Source organism: Acomys minous, assembly GCF_964271855.1.
Source record: "Acomys minous genome assembly, chromosome: 8".
Taxonomy (NCBI): Eukaryota; Metazoa; Chordata; class Mammalia; order Rodentia; family Muridae; genus Acomys; species Acomys minous.
The window spans coordinates 82,607,669-82,629,949 of NC_140489.1; the positions used below are offsets into that span (position 1 = coordinate 82,607,669).

Here is a 22,281-nt window from a genome sequence, read left to right on the forward strand (position 1 = left end):
TCTCTCTCTCTCTCTCTCTCTCTCTCTCTCTCTTTCTCTCCCTCCCTCCCTCCCTCCCTCCCTTCCTCCCTCCCTGATCAGAATCACTAAAATTAAACTGACTCAGATCAGCTAGAACAAAGGACAAACTCAGGAGAAGCGTGATGCTGGGGTTCTGGCCTGTGTCTACACTGGTTCCCTGTTAGCAGGTTAGCACTGTACACAGAGTTATGGAAACCCCACTTGTACCATCAGATGGCTTTCTCTAAAGTCTTGTTCACTAGATCCATGGGGCCCCAAACAGCGTTGTACCTGCAGATAAGGACACTGGCCAAGGATGGCTGCACAAAGCCAAGAAGCAAGCCTCAGTTTCCTCTGAGGTCAAGGTAGCCACACTTCCTGAGTGCTCCAGCAACCTCAGACTCTACCTTCCTGACCACAAAACTCCCAGAAGCCACTTTGCCCTTTAAGTTAAGTGGTTACCCCAAATGCCCAACATGGATCTGTAGACATCTGCACAAACACAACTCTCTAAGACTTTACCAAATGTCATACTTAGAAAGCCACGCCATTCATGAATGAATATTAGGCTCAGACAGCTGGGGCTAAAAAGTTCTCCCCGTGACCATAAGGAAGCGGCCATGGCGGCACTGAGCAGAGGGCATGTACACAGTGAAGTGGCACATCCAGAAGAGTCACCCCAGTGTCGGCTTTATTATTCACAGATGGTTTTCCAATATAAACTCTGATGCAGGGTATTTTTTTGGACTACACAGTCTAGGTCCCCGGAGACTTTGAAGAATGTAGTTTTACTTTTCCACCACAGAACAAAGAGATCTCCTTTAAGTCCTCTGACCAATTCATTCCCAAAGCTCAGGTTGAGTCACTGCCACATGGTAGCAGAGGAGAATGTGTTTGGGAAGTTACGATCCAGAGCCTAAGAAGGGAGGCCTCTGAGAGTTCCCGCTGCTGTGTCTGTCTGTCTGTCTGTCTGTCTGTCTGTCTGCCTATCTCTCTGTCTGTCTGTCTCTGTCTCTCTGTCTGTCTGTCTGTGTCTCTCTTTCTCTCTCTCTGTCCCCCCACCCCGCCTCTCATTCTCTTTGTGCTCTGTCTTGTCCATCACTTCCTCCTCACTTAAGAAACAAAGAAAGTGACAGACACAAGGACAACTTGACTTAGAAAGACAGGGGTGAGAGACGGCTGAAGAAATAGAACAATTGTTTCAAAGCCCAGACTGTTTCCTGGGATAATAGCCATGGCTTTTTAACAAGCCAAGTGCTCCTTCCTAAAGCACCAAAGAGGGGGAGTGCCAGACATCCCCATGTCCTATCCCGTCTGCCCTTCCTGTGCAACCATGTGTGAACGCGCTGAGTCAGCAGCTGAGCATTGGCTTCTTGTGGGAAAGCCAGTGCGCTAGGCTTACTCAGCCCTAGCCTGCCTGGATACCGACCCTTCTGTGAAGCAGAACACTGCCTGAACAACATATGTGTCAAGGTGCGATGGATAACTTATAAACACGTGTGTGTTTACTTCTAGTTTGTTTGTTTTTTTTTTACCACTACAAATGATACCCATGCAAGCCCACAGACAGAGGTTGCTTCTGAGGAAAGGTAACTGGGGTGCAAGATGAAGAGGTACCCAATAGGAGGAGCTGTGCTCATTTGTGCTGCAATGATCATCAAAGAGGAAGAGAACATGGAAGCTACAAAACCCTGTGGTGAGGCTCTCACATGTCTGCTTAACTGGGCAACTCCCCCAAGAGACGGGTAGCTGGATGAGCAAGGCTGGAGCCACTGTGACACCAGGCCTATGCAAGCCAAGGCTGGAAGCAGAGAGCTCTAGAGAGTGTGCTCTTCAGAGAGGGCTCCAGGGCCACATGTGCCCCATGGGCACAGGAGGCTGGGTTTTGGATTGTTAGAGTTAACTGTCCATCTGACACAACCTATAATCACCTGGAAAGATGTGGGACTGCTGAGATGAGGCTGTCCAGTAGGCATCCCTGTATGTGTATGTGTGGTGGGGGTTGTTGTGATTACATCAACCGATGCAAGACACCCCAGACCAAAAACTGGGTGGCGTCATCCCTTGGGTTGAGAGCGGATAAAACAGAAAAAAAATGAGCAGAGCCATTGACAAAACACACATGCACTGGAACATGGAGGAGCTAAAACAAACCCTTTCTCTCATAAGTTGCTTTTGTCAGCATACTTTTCATAGCAAGAGGAAATTAAATATATACAGGGCCCATGAATGTGCCACAGGGAGAATGGTCCACTTGCTTATGGAAGGGCTTCAGGCTGTTGAGTGTCCTGGGGCAGGGGGGGTCCCCACTGTGTCCTCTACCAGGACAGCAATTCACAAAGAAATGGACATACACTCACCACACTGGCTGTCAATTTCATGAAACTCTTGCATAGTTTTCAGGCACTTAAAAGTGTAAAATGCTTAGTTGGACAAAACCAGGCTGAAATCATCCCTAGGTCCCAGAGAGTCAAGACACAGAGGCCTGGCCAACTGCTGGGTCCAGAAGTGCAGTCCATTTCTAGCTTTTGTTTACTACAGCACTGTTTTCCAGGCCCTTGCAAACACAAACAATCACTGCAAAGCCTCCCGCTATGCCTTATGAATAAATAATACAAATGTGTTCGTCCATGCATATTGTTTCCCTGGGAACAAGCCCAAAATATCTCCCATGGATGCTGAAAAATGAAGTCAGTATTCCCCCTGCTTCCAGAATAATTGGCCAGGATGCTGTACTTCTAGACTTCTGCCATGGCCATTTTACGCTGTCCTAGAAATTCCCCACTGGGGGGGTCAAGAGTGAGAACAGCAACCCAATCAAGAGGCAGAAGGTCTCAGCTCTCACTCTAAGCCCACAGGGAGGTCGGAAAAACACAACGACAGCACACCAGAGCACGGACACCATCATTTCCAAGGAAGTGTGTCAGTGAGAACATAACCAGACCATCATCTTCCTAGTCAGAACCAGCGAGCAAATAGCAGCGGAGAGGGTCCATTCCCAGCAGAGTCACAAGGACACAGTCACAGCCCTGGGAAAGGGGAGCCTGAGCTAAGCTGGAGGAGGACTGCACAAGTCTTCCTGTTATGAAAACAGGACACAGGTGCTGAATGGCTGCATCTTCTAATTCAGAGACCAGGCTGTGATGCAGCACCGGTATTTTCCCCTCCCAGGACACAGGAGTGACTCACTATTCGCTGCTCTGGGAATGAGATTTCAGAGGCCCCTGGCTCTCCGGTATTCTGTGGTAAGGCAGCCCTCCAGCTCTGGTCTGTGTGGGGGCCAGCTTTAATTCTGTCCCTCACAGCCCTCCCACAATTTGCTTCTGAGGCTGGAGAATAAGACTAATATCAATGGTTCCCATGGTGTGGGATGGGGACTCCATCAGACGGCTCCACAACGTAACAGACAGCCTCAGGGGAGCAAAAAGGGACCTGCTACAAGCCACAAATGGGCTCCTCCTCAGTGAACAACTAGCTCTCAGCTGTTCACTGAGTTCGCACAGAGGTACACGGAGCAAAATATACATGTAGAAACACTCAGACAAAAAGCAGTATAAACCCAGGCACACACAGTGTACACACATACACACATACACACCACAGAACCAGGCATGGCAAAACCCACACACTCACAGAGAAAGCATGGTAAAGGAAGACACAGGGGTACAGGCAGCAAAGGTTTCCCTTTAGAAAGAACTTGAAAAACTTAGATGTGCAGAAAAACAAACAACAAAAACAAAATGAGTTCACAGGCCTTGCAGATTACAGGCCATGACTAGAAATTTTTCTTAGTTACGGGACTTTTTAAGCCTTTTATGAATGTTATCAATTTTATCGCTTGTGTCATAAGAGCCTTCCTTCCCTCTTCTGACCTTCCTTCCTTTTTTCTTTTCTTTCTTTTTTCTATAAGATTTATTTATTTATTATGATGTATACAGTGTCCTGCCTGCATGTACACCTGCAGGCCAGAAGAGGGCCTCAGATCACATTACAGATGGTTGTGAGCCACCCTGTGGTTGCTGAGGATTGAACTCAGGACCTTTGGAAGAGCAGGCAGTGCGTTTAACCTCTGAGCCATCTCTCCAGCCCCCCTTCCTTTTTTCAATCAAGCAACAGCCAAGAACTCAACTCTTTCCACAATTTCGGGTGCTGAACAGGGCAGAGCTGGCTGCCCATGGCCCCTGTCAGAAAGCTCCCAGGCTGGCTGCTCTTCTGGGGTCTCACCCTCCACTCCCAGGAGCATCTTAACGTTCTCTTACAGTCCCCACTGGACTCTACTGACCTTAACTTGGTCTTTGGCTCTTGCTGCAGACTGCCACTTTCTTTTCAAAAAAAAAATTTTTTTTTAATTACCATACAAAGTAATAGGTTTTGCTATGGCACTTTTATAATCTCTTTTTTGTTTTGTTTTGATTTTGTTTTTGGTTCTCTCCCCCATCCCCTGTCCTCTCCTTCCTCCAACCTCCCTTCCTCTTCTGCTTTTATGATCCATGTTTTATTACCTCTTCTCCCCACCTCCTTAAGATTGATTCTTTCCCTCTATACTTCCTGGTTCAAGTTCTAAGGAGCCAGCAGAGTTTGTGCTAAGCTTGGCAATAAGGGATCTTGCACAGGATGCTAGCTTAGGTCAAGTCCCAGACAGACCCAATCCCTATCATCTGGAAGGGTCAAAGTCAGACCACACAGACATCATTAGTCAGGGGGTCTCAAGAAGATGCTGTGGATCCAATAGTCTGAACGTGGGCACGCAGGCCAGCCCCCAAGGAAAGCTCTACAAATCTGAACTTCGCAGGCTGTCGGCAGGCAGAATCCCTTCTTGCTCAGGAGACCTATTTCTGCTCCACTAAGGAACTGACTGCACAAAGCTTATAAAGTTTTGGGGGCAGGGAATCCTCCTTACTCACAGACTACTGATTTAATTTCAGTCTCATCTAAACACCCTAACAGAAACATCCAGAATATATGGGTGCTGTGGCTTAACTGCACTGATGCATGAAACCCACCATCGTGGACAGGTAGGCATGCAGTGAGATGAAGAGTCGTGAAGAATCAGCCTTCCTCTTACGCAGTGGACATGGGAGATGCACCACAAACAGCATGATCTAAACAACTGGGCGGGTTAAGCAAGGTTGTTCTGCACAGAGACCAGAACACTCCGGGTGTAGGCAAGCAGATAGATAAATCATGCTATCCCACTGGGCACTCATCCAGAAGCCAGTCAGCCGCCTAGGCAGCGGAAGGCCACGGGCCAGTATACACCCTACCCAAGGAAGAACTGACCCCTGACTTCCTGACCCCAACTGATCTTTGCTGCTTTCCTAAGGCTCAAGCAGGCTGACCTTGGAGGAAGCAATAGTGAAACAGAATCCACAAACGAATACCAAATAGAAATCCTGAAGAGGTTCTGCTTACCAAAGGGGACTACATGCATCCTCAGCAGTCACTTGGCCACAGGGGTGGGGGGCGACAGCCTGGGACTGGGAGGTGGCAGCCTGGGACTGGCACCCAGTGAGGCAGCGTTTTAAACTTCTTAGTAGGCACTTCTATCAACCCCAAAACACCATAAGATGAAGACAGTGTTCAAAGTATGTGGGTAACTAGTCACCCCCAAAGAAACTCGGAGGATGGGTGGAAGGGAGGCAGCTGGCAGGGAGGCCTCTGGGGTTACCAATTGAAATGGACCCCTGTAAAGAGAGCAGGAGCAACTCTTAGCCAAGAAAGTCCTGCAGGGTATAAGGACCTCTTCAACTCCCTTCCTGAGGTCCCCTTGTCACCACCCCAACTGGCCCCTACCACCCGACCCCCCTGCCAGTCAGTATCCAGCAGAACAGCCCTTCTCTGAGCACCTCGGAGGCACAGCAGGGCTCCCTTGGTATGGGAGGAGTTCTTCCAGATGCTTGCCAGGGATAACCCTGGGAAACTGGGGACAGTCAGGCTCTGTTGGGAACCTGATGAACCTGGATACAGAACTCAAGGGAGTCTCCAAGCAAACACACATGCTCCAGGTAAGCACAGGGGGAAAATCCTTCTCCTAGGCTCCTTCCCCAAGCTAGCTCTTCTGTAACCGGTGTGCAGAGTCTCAGCCCTGTCCTTAAACCACAGTGGGGAGTTGGGGGGAGGTAATAACTAGGAAACACTGCTGCCATCTCTAGATGCCACTGGATGTGCCTCACGGCTTGAGCCCTTCCCCTGACAGCAAGTGTCTGGCCACAGGGCATGCACACACCAGCACCTGACATACAAGGACTCCCTTTGTGAGTCAGTAAGGGATGGTGAGCTGATGAATGTGTGGGCAGATGAACTGGTGGGCAGGTGGGCGGAAGGGAGGATGGAGAAACGTGTGTTTGGTTAGGTAAATGGGCGAGTGGGTGGATGGGTGGGTAGGTGCCTAGATGGAGATGTGAATAGACGTGTGGATGTGTGGGTAAATGGGGCTGGATGGGTAGACGGCCGAGCGGCTGGATAGAGGTGGGCGGGTGGATAGGTAAGTGGATAAAGGGGGTGACACAGGCACTGATTTATGAAGGTTGAACAATGAAAAACAACACATACAAGAAAACAAACGTTTAAGGTTAATTCTCACCAACTTGTTGCCACGCCAACACAAACATCCCAAATCTGAAAAAGTAACAGTGGCGGCCATTAATCTACTTTAATTGCTATTTTTAAAAGTTAAAAGCACAGCTCCTTTGGTTCTAGATCTTCAGAAACATTTGTTTCACTCCAGGAAGCAACCAGCCTAATCTTACTCCCTAAAGGAAGGCCAGTGGTGACTAGGAAGAGGAGGGCCATGGCTTTAATGACAAGGACTTCCGACACACTGCAGCCCTTGTTTTCCACTGGAGAAACACAAAACTGTCTCTCACACTATAGCCAAAAGGCACGCTTCTTTCTGTGACATGATTCGTTTTGTTGTTTGAGATAGGCTTTAGTGTAGCTCAGAATGGTCTCAAGCTTTCAACATAGCCAAGAATCAGCCTGGCTGTCAGATCCCATGGAACTCTGGGATCACACCATGGAGCACCCTGCCCCGTCTATGCATCACCATTGGGGATTGAATTTGAGGCTTCCTGTAATGAAGGCAGGTACTTTCCCAGCTGTGCTACATCCTCAGCCCTCCTACGCGTCCACGAGAAGAAAGCTTCCTGAGAGTGCTGATGGTCTTATTTTTCCCCCTAAAAAGAAACAATATTAGCCTGAGCTCAAATCACTGCTAAACCAAAACCTCCCACCTCCGCTGACAGCCTTCCTCACACTAAATCTGACTTTCCGCTCCTGTTGTCCTCTCTCCTGCGTAACTAACATTAGGTCTGCAGTGTCTCAGAAAAGGTAAGTTGTTTCTGAAATGAAAGGAGTGGCTTTGGGAACGGTACCTACAATCTTGGGGGATTTCCATGTCCCATCATCAAAAGGGAAACTTAGATGTTCCTTAAACATCTGTTTTGGCTCACTAGAAAAAACCCACAGAGGCACACATGGAAAACTATACTCAGGCAATTTCCTGTTTGCATTACAGTGTCTCTGTGTCCACTAAAGTCAACATATGAAATAGAGAGGATTGAGCAGTGCAAGGTCACAGCCTGCTGACCAACAGAACGCCAGCATACCTTGGCCGCCATACTCTGATGGGCCCTTCTTGAGCCTATACCTTGCAAGCCTGGCTCTGGTGTCCAGGGCCTCGCCTCTCGCATGATCCAGCGCTATCCCATCACATGAAGGCTCCAGGGAGTGAGTCTCCCGGCCCCTGCCAAACCACTACATCTTTATCACCAAGTCACCTAGCTTACACTTTCCCCACTACAGACAGCAGTTCTTCCATTGTATCTCCACCCTGTGTGTTCTCTGTTAGAGTAGGGAAACTGAACAACTTTTGAGATGGTTGTATCCTTAAGGGTTGAATTAGGGTCTCCCTGAAGAAACTGTTGAGCCTACTACTATTTTATATAGAGTTCTCCTGCTCTCAACTGGCACAGACTACCAGGGTGTTCCCATCAGTGTGCAGGTCTGTGGCACTGCTGGGAGTGACTGCACGGAAGGCTATCTGCTGGACCACGAATCCCAGCTCCAGCAGCACCTCACTTTGGGTCAAGAGCCCCTTGATCTTGGGACAGAATCTTATGTTAGGCCAGGACCCCTTGAGTTTGGGGCAGTGTCCCTGGAACTCAAGGAGACAGCAATTTTCAGATTCCATTCTCTGTGAAACGTGACCCCAAAGCCAATATTGGAGTTCAGCCACTAGCTGTAGACAGGTGCAGAATGGTGGAAAATCTGAGGCACCTGATACCTTAGTTTCAAATGAGGAGTATGGACAGGTGGCCTTCTTGCTCCAGCCCTTATGGGGCCCCTTCGTAGTACCACGGCACTGGTGGCTTTGTACTCAGTGTTGTTGATTTTGCTGTTAAAACATTCCCAGCTGAGCACGACACTGGTATGTGCCCTGGTCTCTATAAACAGGCAACTGTGATGACCCTTGCAGACATTGCAGAGTGAGCCCTGCCGCTTCCATTCAGGAATGGGTTGCAGGGCTATTAACCACTAGTTCGTTGCTAATAGATGAGTTTATATGCACACACTAGGAACTTTCAAACTGAAACACACAAAAACCCATGCTATCTGTGGATCTTGGTGGCAATGCTGTGACCAGAGACTGCAGGAACTTCGCACAGCATTCTACCATGTCAGCCCTCCTTTATACACCTCCCAAGACAGTGAAGACCAGTCATTAACATGGCCTGGGGATCGGAGGAAACAAGGTCTGGCTTCTTAAATGCAAATTCTCATTGCTAGCCCAACGTGGAAAACAGCTACAGAACAGGACATGTCAGAAGCCAGAATAAAGACAGCTGTCAAACGAATTCTGACAGCCGAGGTATGGTGGCACATGTCTGTACTCTCGCACGCAGGAGCCTGAAACAGGAGGATGGCTATTCTGAGCCACATACTGAGTTCCAGGCCCTCCTGGACTACACAGAAATAACCAGTCCAGTCCTTAAAAAACTATCAAGAAAGCCAACTATAGTGATCAAAACGTAGTCACCCCATAAAAATATAGGCTCCTACTCAGTCTTATTCCCACAGTTCTGGCATTAAAGTCCCCTCTGCACCTTGTTGTCACTCTGTTACAGGCTTGCCTCAATGGGACTTGTGTAGCACAGCCCATCAGGAGACTAGTGATCAGTGCTAATAGGTTCTCAGCAAAGCTATGTCAGGAGAGCAGGAATCTCATCAGATGCCAAGCAGAACAAAGCCATACAGAAGATTACAGAACCATACTCTAAAAATAACCCAGACAGATACACACAGAAAATGCACAATGCGTATTTTAGAAGTATTGTTTAGGTTTGAAAAAAAAAAAAGGAAAGGAAAACAAAGCAATAGTCTGTAATAAGAATTTGGCTAAATAAACTTGGCAAATTTCATAGAAATAAATACTGTGTTCATTAACAATGACAAGGCAAGACTGAGGGTGTGGTCTGGTAGCGCAGCTTAAGGTCCTGGATTCAATCCTCATCACTGTGTGTACAGGTATGTATGGATGTGTGATAGTGTGTGTGTGTGTGTGTGTGTGTGTGCACACGCACGAGCGCATATTAGTTACTTCTTATTGCTGTGATAAGACACTATGACCAAAACAACTCACGAAGAATTTAATTGGGTTTATGATTCCATCAGGTTAGACTGTGATAGAAGATAGAAGACATGGCAATTAGAGGAGCAGCTGGGAGTTCACACCTTGATCCACAAGCAGGAAGCAGAGAACATGCTGAGAATGGCAGAAACCCTTTCAAGCCTTGTAACTTGCCCGTAGTGACACACCTCCAACAAGGCCACATGTTCTAATCCTTCCCAAGCAACTGTGGACCAAGTATTCAAAAATACAGGCCAATTTGGGAGTGGGTGGGTAGGGGGTGGCATTCTCATTTAAACCAAAACTCACCTATCCATCCATCTATGCATCCATCTATCTACAGTGACCTCTTATTACCTAGTAGACACATGATCAAGACAAGTATGTGGGCTGGGGAGATAGCTCAGTGAGGGATGTGCTTGCCATGCAAACAGGAGGGCCTGGGTTTGCATTTGCAGCAGCAGGCATGGCAGTGGGTGTCAGTGACCTCGCAGTGGTCCTGGGAGGCAAAGAAAGACAGATGGCTAAAGCTCACTGGCCAGGCTGTCTAGCCAACTAGTGAGCTCAAGGTTCAGAGGGAGACATATAAAGAGAACAAATAAACAATCTCTGGCTGCGCACAGGAGTGCACTCATGAACACAAAGTGTGATATGTGGACAAACGCTAAAACATGCAGTACATTACACAAGTGGACATGTGTCATGCCCTAACCTTTGAAGACGACATGACAGGCATACATGACAAGGTATGCCTGGGCATACACACAGACATTTGGATAAATGTGCACCTGCTCTAATGATAGAATGTAAGCTATCTGTCTTGCCTTATCTTCTTAAAAAATGTTTTAAAGTCAGACATGTATGATTTGCAAAAAAAAAAAAAAACATTTCTAAATAACATATAAAAGAAAAACAAGATGGTAGATCCGTGGCTGAGGGGGAGGGTTTCATAGTGAAGGTTGCTGCTCAGCCCTCTCCAGCAGGAAAGGCCAATCTAATAATGTTTGTTTGTTGAACCAAACTCCTCCCAGAGATGAACCTCCCAGAGGTTCAGAGACCCTAAGGGAGATTATCAAGGGGTGAATTTCCAAAGACCTTGTGAGTTTCTATACAGTGTTAGTGCTCTCTAGGAGGTAAACAGGAAGGGCTGAGTGCCCTTCCGCCAGAGGGCAGGAACCTAAGCAGGCTGTAGCCTCACATATCCTTGGCAAACAGTGGGCCAAGATGCATGGTCATACCAAAACCCAAACTTGTTCAGAAATGCAGCTGACTCCTACTCCGCAGAAGCTAATGGCCTGAACCTGAGGATTATGCTTTCCCTTTGTTTCTCTGTTCTAGACCTTCACCATATCACCCATCATTATAACATTCCCTTGTTATAATGGTGGTCAAGATGGTGACTACTGCTCTCCTCCCTTGGAGAACTCCCATTATGCAAATGGCTGGTCAGGCATCAGGTTGTAATGACTAGCACTGAGACCACTGACCCCTTAGCACAGATAACCAAATGTCACTCATAACCAGGCCACTCTGAAGCCCCAAGTGGTACACATCACACTGTTTCTCATGGGGAGAGGGTCTTAAGATCACCTTGATCTATGGCAGTATTTCCTACTCTCCTCTTAGGGGTGAGGGTAAAATTCACCCTAAATCACAGTACATGGAAACATAGAGACACATACACCACGCTGGTGAGCATCTTTGAGAAGAGGCCAATTTTCATAACCTTTCCACATAGCTCTCTATGAAGAAGTACACAGAACAGAAAAACCAATCAGTGAAAGGGAATCTAAAGAGTCCACACCTAGGGAAAAAGGGCTGTTTGAAGACACTTCTTTATAGTTACATGTCTGACCCACTGTCCTGAACTCCCTAAGTACGGGGAAACACATGACCAGAACCTGCCAACGCAGTGTGAGCAGCGGTGTGGCATCACTTCAGAAGGCTCAGCATTATGAGCCATCCCTAACATCACCCTCCTCTCTCCACTTCCATCACAGCCTGGAGGGCCTAGAAGAGAGTTAAGTTCAGGGTAGACAGAGGAGGCATCCTTGAGTCTACACCCAACAGGATGCAACCAAAGGAGCCAGATTGTAAACACTCTAGTTGGTGATACCTCCTCCATTCCGCCTTTGTGGTTAGCAGGCAGCCACAGAGACAGTGTGAGCCCCCATCCTGGCTTGTCTCAAAACCTCAAGCTATAACAGGCAGGTTATCCTCAGACTGTTGGGAACTCTGGCTTTAAGCAGAACTTCCAACAGAAAGCATCCAAGAGCATCTGCGTGGGTAACTCCCATGGTCTAATACACTAGGCCCCTGCCACTGCTGCTCAGGATAAACAGTCCAAAGACAAATGGACATCACACAACTGAATTGCTTCAAATTTTTCTCAAAAATATGAACTTGTGAATGTGAACTACACATTTTATTCTGGTCACCACAACTTTTCACCACATTGCAAAAGAATTTAAAGAAGACAAAAACCATTATTTTTTAAAGGCAAGTAGGGCTGTCCGTTCTTAAGTGAGATGGAAGTAATGGGGGAGACTCCCATCAAACAACCAAACATAGATAACAGATGGACAACTATCTCCACAGTATTGTACCTAAGTCAAAACAAGAGATGAACCTGGAGAGACAGAAAAGAATTGAGTTGAGCATGCAACTGGCCCCTCAGACTACCAGAGAGGGAAAAAAAAAAATACCAAGAGTCTGGAGAGACTGTGGCAGACAAAATTCCCAGGAGAGATGCCAGGTACACCAGAATGGGAGAGAAGGGGAGAGAAAGAAGACCAAACAGAGCTGCAGAGTGGAGAAGAGCCCTACAGCTCACAGCCACCAACACAGACAAAAGCACCCAGGTGGCTCAAAGGCAGAACTCACACTGGACCACAGTGGAGAGTGCCCATCTGCATCCATCATACAGTGAAGAGTCACAGGCTGTGGTGAGTCCAAGAGTCTCGCCCTGAAGGCTTAATAGTAACTGTTCTAAGACAGGGTCCTACCTCCAGTCCTGCCTCACAGATCTTTAATATTAAGGATTGAGGAGGAGGATACAGGATACCTTGACTTCCTGTGGGGCCTACCTAATCAGCAGCACCAAGCTGGGAAGTACTTTCCCACTCCTCAAAACGGTGGCGTGCATGATATCTGGGTCCTATTTAACAACCATACTATGGTGCTGGAGAGAAGCTCAGTTGATAAAGGGCTGGCCGAGCAAGCATGAGGACCTGAGTCAGATCCCTAGCACCCACATGAAAAGTCGGGGCCTGGCAGTCCACGCCTGTAACCCCAGTGCTCGAGAAGAACCGACAGGAATATCCCTGGGGCTTTCTGGACAGCCAACCTAGCTCCATCAGTGAACTCTAGTAGCTTCAGTGAGAGAGTCTGCCTCTAACAATTAAGATAGATTGAGCAAGGCATTTGACATAGTCCTTCAGCATCCACAGATACATACAGAACCCCATACACACAGGCCAGTCCGGTGGAGACGTTTTCTCAGTCTAGGTTCCGAAATGACAGTACTTTCTGCCAAGTTAACACAAAAGGAGCGAGCAGAGAAAGGCTGCCTGCCACCCAGCAATCAGCATCCTCTCTGCTTCCTGGTGTGCTTCTTTGTCCATGAAGTGAGTTCCCGGCTCTGAGATAATCCTGTGTGGGAATGGCAAGGCGGCCTGCCTTCAAACTCCTGCCTAGAGTTTCTTCTGCCTTCCCTTTCCTCTAGCTATAAGCCTAATAAACCACTTCGCCATCCCAGGACCAGAGAGGAAACCGGAACACAAGTGATAAGGAGACACGGGGTAGGGCATGATGATACAGGGCTCCTGGTTTTCAAAACAAACACTAAGAAACGCAAGTACTGGAACTATCAGCTTTAGAATATGTTGAGCCATCGCCAGTATCATTTCAAGCAACAGGAAAGCACTCCTGCCCAGATGGTGGTTGTGCGTGTCTTTAATCCCAGGCAGAGGTAGGCATCTCTGTTGAGTTCGGGGTCAATGTGGTCTAGCGAATGAGTTCCAGGATAGCCAGGACTACACAATGAAACCTATCTCAAAAAAAACAAAAAAAAAAACAAAAACAAAAAACAAAAAACAAAAAAAAAGAAAAAAAAAAAGAAAAAGAAAAGAAAAGAAAGGAAGGAAGAAAGAAGGAAGGAAGAGCATTCCCACGCACTGACAGAGTTCTGGTGTGTTAGGTACATATGGCATTCAGAGTTTAGTAAGGAAACAGTCCCACCCTGATCCTAAGGACTCTTGGCTCACAGAGAGGCACTGACCCAAGAAAGAGTCAGCATTGGTTTGAATAAGAATATCCCCAATCAGAGGAAGGGGAAGCAGGCTACCCAGATGAGACCTGATAGGCTGTGATCATATGGTGGGGGAGGAGATCCCCTTCTGTCACAGGCTTAGGGGAGGGGAATAAGGTGAAAGAGGGAGGAAGGGAGGGGGGAATGGGAAGATACAACTGAGGGCATAACAATTGGGATGTAATCTGAATAAATTATTCAAAAAAAAAAAAAGACTGTCTCCTGTAGGCTCCAGTATTTGAATCCTTGGCCTCCTGTTGGGAGAACTGTTTGGGGAGGTTTAGGAGGTGTGGCCTTGCAGGAAGTACGTTATTGAGTGTGGATAAGATCCTTGCTAATTCCAGCTTGCTCTTCTTGCTTTATGTTTGTGGTTAAGGGTGTGGGCTCCCAGCTTCCTGTTTCTGCAGCCATGTCTCCCTGCTCTGATGGATTCTTATCCCTCTGGAACCCTGAGCCCAAATACACTGTTGTACAAATTGCTTTGGTTACATTGGTTTATCACAGCAACAGAAAAGTAAGGATTACAGTCCCAGCTACTTACCACATTAAAGTCAATCTGTCCTTGAATTGAATCCATTAAGATAATGCTATTTGTAATGAAAAAAAAAAGACGTCACTGTGAAAACAAGTGGATGTTCTGAATATTGTGAAATTCAAGAGGCTTCCCTTATGCCTCCATAATTTCCTGGCTCCTAAGAAGTCTCTAGCTCTAGGCCTGGAGTACTGACCTCCTAGCTCCATAATAGTCTTAGCTTCCTTTATCCCATTTGAATCCGTTTTCACTTCTCCTTATCACCAAGTGCAAAGGAAAAGGCCAATTTCTCCAACAGGACAGGCAAAAGCTCTTGATCTGTTAGTGAAAATCAGCCCAATGCATGGGGACTCTCCGACTCTCACAGACAGACTTTAGGCCTGGCTCTTCACGGTGTGCCTCTGATCTGTGTGGGGAGCACCTCTTCTCCAGCCTGCTCAACATCCAACATGTCAGATAAAATACCCTGGACTCCCCCTCAGCTTCTGGTCCACATGTTGGAGGACATTAGGCTACCAGCATGAAGTGAGTTGCTCAGCATGGCAAGCTGAGCACAAACAAGCTGGTCCAGGAAAGCTGCGCCACACTCACGCTCCTTCAGAAGCGAACCCACAGCTCCCAGTTACCACCAATTGAGGCGACTAACAGACAGGGAAGCCAAGTGGTACATGGAGAGAAAACAGCAGTAAGGTGGCTTCATTAGGATCAAGCCAAGCTTCCAGTGAGAGCTGCCTGGTCCAGGGTCCCAGTGGATAGACTCTCTTCACACCATTCCTTTGACCTTTGACCTTAAACACACCAAAGAGCAGAGATAGAAGGCCTAAGGAGCAGTGGAACCAACATGGCTCCCTTACAGGAGTATCTTCCACACAGAGATACCCAGGAATAAACATAAGGGTAGTGATGTTGCAGCAGAATAAACCCCAGAAGAGCATCCTAGTGGTCTCAAAGCGTACGACCTGGACATAGGCCCAACCAAGCCCTGGATGGACACGGAGGGTTCTGCTCTTAGGCCAGCACCCCAAGAACCCAGAATGAACATGGCAGCCTCAGGGACCTTGGCTGAGCTGTGAGCAGTAGGGCAAAGCAACGAGTTCACATATCTGAGCACCCCTTAGCCCCGAGACCAGGGCCATGTGAGCACCTGGTGTGACCATTTGAAGAGAGCACATGCTAAGAAACCAAAGCCAAGGGTGTCCCCAGGACATGGACAGGAGCCAGGGAACTTTCTGTGAAGTTAACACACTCTTGACAATGCTAGAAACGGAGATCCTGGTGGACAGCAGCAGCCCAGGTCCTTTCTCTTCCAGCCTTCAGGCAAGGGTGACTGTGCTTCCTCAGGGAAGGTGACTGATTCTACAAGGCAAGTCTGTGGGAAGCTGCTCTCTCCTTAGTGCCTCATTTGGAGATGCTGTGCTGGTGAGTGACGCACTGTGAGCCGCTGTGACAAACAGGACAAGCATGATAGACAACAGAAACCATCTCCATAGATACGGGTCCTCTTGGTGTCTCTTGGTGTCAGCATTACTCAGGAATTTTACCCCTGTGCACTAGCCAGCAAGCGTGTCTCTACTCTACCGGAGCTCAGCAGCATCCTCCCTTCCACACAGGCCCAGCACACCGGGACATTATCAGGAAAGCTGGCATCCTACAGCAGCATCCTACAGCGGCATCCTACAGCGGCTGGTCTAGAATGTATCACAGGTCCACACAGAGAAGAAGCCATCAGAAAACTAGAATGGGCACCAGGTCCCTGACAGATCGTCGGAGGCCTAGGAAACCCAGCTCTGACTGCTCGGGGCCTAACGCATGGAACCCAGAGAAGCTGTCCCAAACTCACAGCCTCAGTCCTTCCTGCACCGGACCTTCTGTCACACCATCCGTTTGTCACAACTCCCTGGCACTGGAGTGGCCTGGAATGCCTCATGGATGTTAACGTTTTTCAGGCTCAATTCCAGTGGCCTCAGCAGTGGAGGCTTCAAGGGACAGAAAAGAATGTGGAAGGAGCAGGGTGCCAGGTGAGAGGCCTGGTGCCTACAGGAAGGCCAGGGTGGAGAGGCACACAACAAGGAACAGCTACTACCAAGTGCCTTAGCACACGATACAAAAACCAGGCAGCAGCGCTTGCTACTAGCCTTCCAAGCCACACTGAAATAGACACTTCCTAGAGGCAGCGTGCACAGGGTGGTGCAGCAGGGCACCACTGAGGTTCTATCTTGCACTTGCGGGTGCCGCGAGAACAAAGCCAGTTCCAACCTGAACCATAATGTGGCCTGGGACCATTTTGAAGGCCCAAACAAGACAGACCCTTGAAACTGGGGAAGGGAAGAACCCGATTTAGTCACTGGAGAGGTTGAGTGGGGGTCGGGCGTTAGGTAGCAAGCAATGTGACAATGGCATGGTTCCATTAAGTTTGGGGATGGGGGTTTTGTAAACTCACGTCTTTTAGGTCCAATTTCCATGTAGCCGTTGTTCTTTTGTTTCTCAGCGGCTTTTGAAAGAGGGCTCTAACTCTAGGCCTCGCATGCTAAGGCAAGCTCTCCACCACTGAGTTCTATCCCTCTGCCTCCAAAGCAGAAAAATACAGAGTTATCGCCATGTGCATGACAGCAGGAAGTGGGCAGAGAAGCTGAAAGAAAGCAATGTTTTCATGTGTCACTGCCCTGTAGGGCCATCCCACTCACACCAGCCCGGACCGGGACACAGAATGGGGTGACTTTTGGCTGTGTTCTGTCAAATACTTGCCTGGTACACTGGAGTCAGTGATACCAAGTATTACTGTTACAAAACCTTTCAGGAAACTTCAGACATCCATAAAAGTACAATGTTTGAATTTCTGCAAACCAACCTCCTGGGAAATCTTTCAAACACCAGCTTTGGTGGTGTTTCGCTGGAAACCTTACACACCCTTGGATACATTTAATTTGTTTAATTACTTTTTTTTAAAAAAAGTTTATTTCTGTTTATAAGGGAGGGAGGGGCATATGGCATGCTCGTGGAAATCAGAGAACAACTTGCAGCAGTCAGTTCTCTCTTTCTACCATGTGGGCTCTAGGAACTGAACTCAGGTTGTCAAACTTGGCTGCAACCATCTTTAAAGCACTGAGCTCAGGCCCCCAGCTACACTTTTATGTAGCATGGTAGCATACAAAGCCGAGTGGAGGACTCCAGTTCTGTCCTCCAGCACTCATTTTCAAAATGCTGCTGCAGAGAGCAATTAAGATTTGGGAACACACAGTCTGAGAAGCTGACTTTGCCCAGATGTGAAAAATGGCTCCGGGGCCCAAGTTTTGGCCATTGACTCACTACAGAAATTCTCTGCATTTGGAGACGCTCCACGCTGGCCCATTGTAAGTTTATTGCTTTACAGCACACTGTCTATCCTTTCAGATGCAGCCTTGGCTGGCCATCCACACCCTCTGGAATGGAAGCCTTATTTAGCTCTTCGGAGAACTAGGCTAGGCACTCCCACCCCAGACTGGCCCCGGCCGAGCTGCCGGCACAATCTCCACCAGAGGAAGGACACCCATGCACTTTTAGAAGTGAGAACACTGACCGCCCACTCCTTGAATAGTTCCCTGAGATTTTTATAACTTTCGCAGGCTCCACTGAGATGCCAAAGTCCTCCAGCCCAGCCACAAAAAGTGAAAACTCTCCTTGGAATGCACAAGTGCAGCTGCAGGACCCAGAATTACAGTTGGCCCCTAAACGCTTGCCTGCCTTCACAGAACCAAATCTCAGAGCACACAGAGGCCTGCAGCCAACTCTGCCCCCCACCCCCACCCTGCCCCGCCCCAGGGCAGGGATTCCTTCTGATTTGGGGGCTTTAGGGAAGTCGGGAGAAGTGCACACTTCCAGGTGAAATCCAAGAATCCAGGAAGTGAAGGACCTCTGAGAAACAGACCAGCTAAAGTAGAAACAGCAAGAGGGGTCCCTAAGATACCCAGAATTTGGCCACTGGCACGGTGGAGAGCTCTCCATGGCACCTGGGACGACAGGCTCCTTCCAGGGAAAAGAAAAACCCCAGACAAGGGCTGCACCCAACATAATCCCCAGGACACCCAGCAAACTTGAAGGCTCCAGGGCAGAAGTTGATGGGAGTACACTTGGCGCTGGTGGCGCCGCGGGACGCAGAATCTGCGAAAGAGTTTCCTTGGCGCAGGGTGGTGTGGGGTGGGCCTCGCTCCAGACGGGGAGGGAAGGGGGGCAGGTACACTTGATGGAGAAAGAAGTGGGAGGAGGAAGGGGTCGGAGAAGGGACGACCCAACCTCAGGCCTGCGCTTCAAGAGAGACCATAGAAGAGGAAACCCGGGTGGAGAGAAAGATGAGAAGACATTGGAGGGGAGGCCTGGCGGGGAGGGCGCAGGAGACGCGCGGGGCTTTCCCTGGCGACTCCCTACCATTTCCCGGTCCAGCGGGAGATTCCGAGTTTGAACAAAGGCGGCTCCCAAGGCCGCGCGCTTAGCGCTCAGGTCCGCCCCCGGCGTCCCAGCCAGGACGGACAAAGGCCCAGCACACCCTGCACAGGACGCCGGGATACCCCACTTCGCCAAACCAGTACCCCCGTTCTCAAAGCTACCCACGCCCCTCGCTTCCCCCCTGAATCACATGCCCTGCGGACCCCAGCGTCCCTGAGCCTCACTCACAGGATGGAGGTCTGTGGCGCCACGGCGGGCACGGCCTCCAGCAACAGATGCATGCAGCGCACGGTGGTACGGAAGCACAGGCAGCGGCTTGGGCAGCCTGCCCCAGGCTTCGAGGCGACCACCGCCATAGCCCCCCAGGCGAAGCATAGCAAGAGCGCCAGCAGGCGGCGGTGCGTTGGGCGCTCGGCCATGGCAGACGACGCGGACAGACGTTGGCACTCGTGGACTGCAGCGGAGGAGGCCTCCGCGGGCGCGTCCACCGCCGGCTCCCAACTGAGCCCTCAAGGTCCCCGGCCCACGTCCCAGCTGTGCGCGGGGGGCGGGGGTGGGGGCGCCAGCTGTGCACATGCGCGTGGCTCCGCCCCCTCTCGGCCTCGCAGAGGGCGGGGGCTGGGATAGCACCAGGGCCTTGGTGTGGGATCCTGGCGACCCTTCCCAGGGGTTGCAGCCAGGCCGCCTAGGACAGCATTACCAGGACACACAGACTCCACTGTGGGGCAGCTAGACGTTCATAGGCGAGGGTTGGGAAGGGATCCCCGTTTCGGCTTTTAAAACTGCAGTGCCATAACTAAGTTACCCCACATCCCTTAATATCACTTGCATACATGCTTTCTCCCTTCGTTCAAGGGTCTTGTTGGTTATGCCTTGTTTTGGACAAGGTGTTGGGTGTTCCTAGGAGGTGAACTTTCACTCTCTGCCTCGTTTTCCTCCATGCCGGACCCCACTCCCACACAAAAGCATCTATTTCTAATTTTGTTTTCCTCATTCCTATCCGAGAAACTGAGGCCCAGCCCCCTGGTGCAGAGCTTGTAGGAAGGTTGTGCTGCAGAATTAGAATCTCCCTAGGAATGGCTCCCTGAGGTCTCAGACAGACATTCACCGTCTATGAGGAGCCCTGCCCAACAGGTGCTTTCTCTTGTTGTTAAGATGGAGAACACCTGTTGCAGTTTTTTGTTTGTTTTTGTTTTTGTTGTTGTTGTTGGGTTTTGTTTTTGTTGTTTTTGGTTTTTTTTTTTTTGTTTTTTGTTTTTGTTTTTTTTGCGTGGCAGCATAAGAGAAGGGAAGCCTCGAGGGCAACAGCAGTGTGTGCTAAGAAAGAGCAAATGCTGACATTTTATACACCTCTTTGACTCTCCCTGGGGTTCCAGTCTCTCAGTTCTTCGGACCAGGAAGTCCAGGTTAGACAATATGACCAAAGAAACCAAGTTTTTACTTGCGAGAGTTGGAACTCGATCCCAGGTGTGACAGTTGATCTTGATTCTCAACTTGATTGAACTGAGCACCCCAGGAGACTGTAAAACACAACTCTGGATGTGTCGATGTGTCCAAGAGAAATTTACAAAAAGGTTACCTAAAAGTAGAAGACCTACTAGAAGCCAGGGTGACACCTGTAGGTTGGCAGTGCAATAGGATAGATGGGGAGAAAGGTCCATCTGCCTAGGATGTAATTTCTGGCTATGTGAAGGATGGTGCCCAGCTCTGCCAGGCCCTTCTGGACAGAGAGACTGAAATTTCTGAAACTCTGAGCCAACGCAGTTCTTTCTCCCCTCAGTTGTTTTGCCGCTTTGCTGACAAGACAACACACAAGATGTGTCTCAACCTGCAAACTGCTGTGACTCCACTGTTACCAACATACACAGACTCCACTGGGGGAGGTGGGTGGGGGGAGCGGCCTGGATGTTCACTGGCAAGAGTTGAGAAGGGACCCTGAGTCTGATTTTAAACTGCAGGGCCACAACTAAGTGACCCTCTATCTCTTAACAGTGCTGATGGGAGGGGTGCTTCTGAGGTCAAGCATCAGGGGACTGCTAAGGGACGGGTCCCAGTCAGACAGTGTTCTGAGGATTCAGCTGCACTCCTGGCAGGCTGTACCACCGAGGAACTGTTGGAGCTGTTGAGCTGTTTGGACGAGGCTCCAGTCCCTAGTCACTGGGACCTCTCCAGGGCTGGCTGGCATCCTTCCAACCATCTGCAGCATGTATTCCAGAGAGAGAACAGAGCTAAGGCCTTCCTGCTAAGCCCGGAGCATGCCATCCACTTTTCAGGACTCTCTTGAGTGGCTCCTGAGAGTGAGAACGGCTGAACTGCAGGCGCCTCACCTTCACTACCTTGAGCTCCTGCAGAAACAGAGGTAAGTTTCCGTGAGGGCAGAATTCCCAGATATGTATTGCAATGTGATGAGCACAGGACAAGACGGGACAGTCTAGTCTGTGTACTGTGATAGAGACCAGACTTATCTCTTAAAGTTAGCACAAGTCCTGGGCCTGATGGACGCCAGTGCAGACAGCCTTGCCTTCAACAGTGGCTACAAATTCAGGGTCCCTAGGCCAGTCACACGTCTCACCAAGTTGTTACTACAGCAGTCCCACTCCTGACATCCTAAACACCCATAGCAAGAACCACATTCCCAGGTGTCACAAAGTACACACCTTGTTTTTCAGTACAGCTGCTGCTTCTTAAGTCATTGGTGATGTTTGGTTTTACATATCCATTTGGCTGGATAAGAACATCCTGTGAGTTTTTAAGAATAGATGTTCCCCTAGAGGTACTTTGTAGATGTGGTTAAAATTGGCCAGTGGGCTTAGATAAGGGAGATGACTCTCACTCATATGTTTGATCTTATTAAATCACCTGAGATCTTGGGAATAAAAACCGAGTTTTCCCAGAGAAGAAATTGTGCTACAAAGTCCTGGGAAGATGGTTTGGTCGGGGAAGCACCTCCTGACAAGCAGAAGGACCTGAGTCTGGCCCTCAGACATCCATGTAACATTCTGGTATAGTGGAAGAGGTCTATAACCCTAGCCTGTGGGCTTTGGTCAGAGTGGAGGGTGACAAGTGGCGCTCTGGACCTTGCTGGCCAGCTAGTCTAGCCAGCCTAACTCAGTCTAACTCTGTTTCAAAAAACTAAGGTGGAGAGTAGTGAAGATCAGACATCAACCTCGAGCCTCCACATGCATACATGGGTACAAACCCCACAAACATACACTATACACAGAGACACAATTAAAAAGAAGGAGAAGAAGAAGAAGAAGAAGAAGAAGAAGAAGAAGAAGAAGAAGAAGAAGAAGAAGAAGAAGAAGAAGAAGAAGAAATCCTGCTGAGCACTCGTTCCTGCCCCAGTTTCCAGCTTCTCGATCTTCCCTAGAGGCCACACCAACCATTGTC

The 22,281-nt window shown here is 49.0% G+C and overlaps 1 protein-coding gene across 2 annotated transcripts in view; it reads right to left on the reverse strand.

The window, feature by feature from the left end:
- Positions 1–19,449, reverse strand: part of PXDN (peroxidasin) — a 76,458-nt gene extending 57,009 nt beyond the window's left edge. For both annotated transcript variants that reach the window (XM_084792160.1, XM_084792159.1), the window contains exon 1: positions 19,117–19,449. In XM_084792160.1, coding sequence (XP_084648286.1) covers positions 19,117–19,307 — 191 coding nt within the window. In that variant the 5' untranslated portion in view covers positions 19,308–19,449. The remainder of the gene's footprint in view (positions 1–19,116) is intronic.
- Between the last annotated feature and the right edge of the window lie 2,832 nt (positions 19,450–22,281).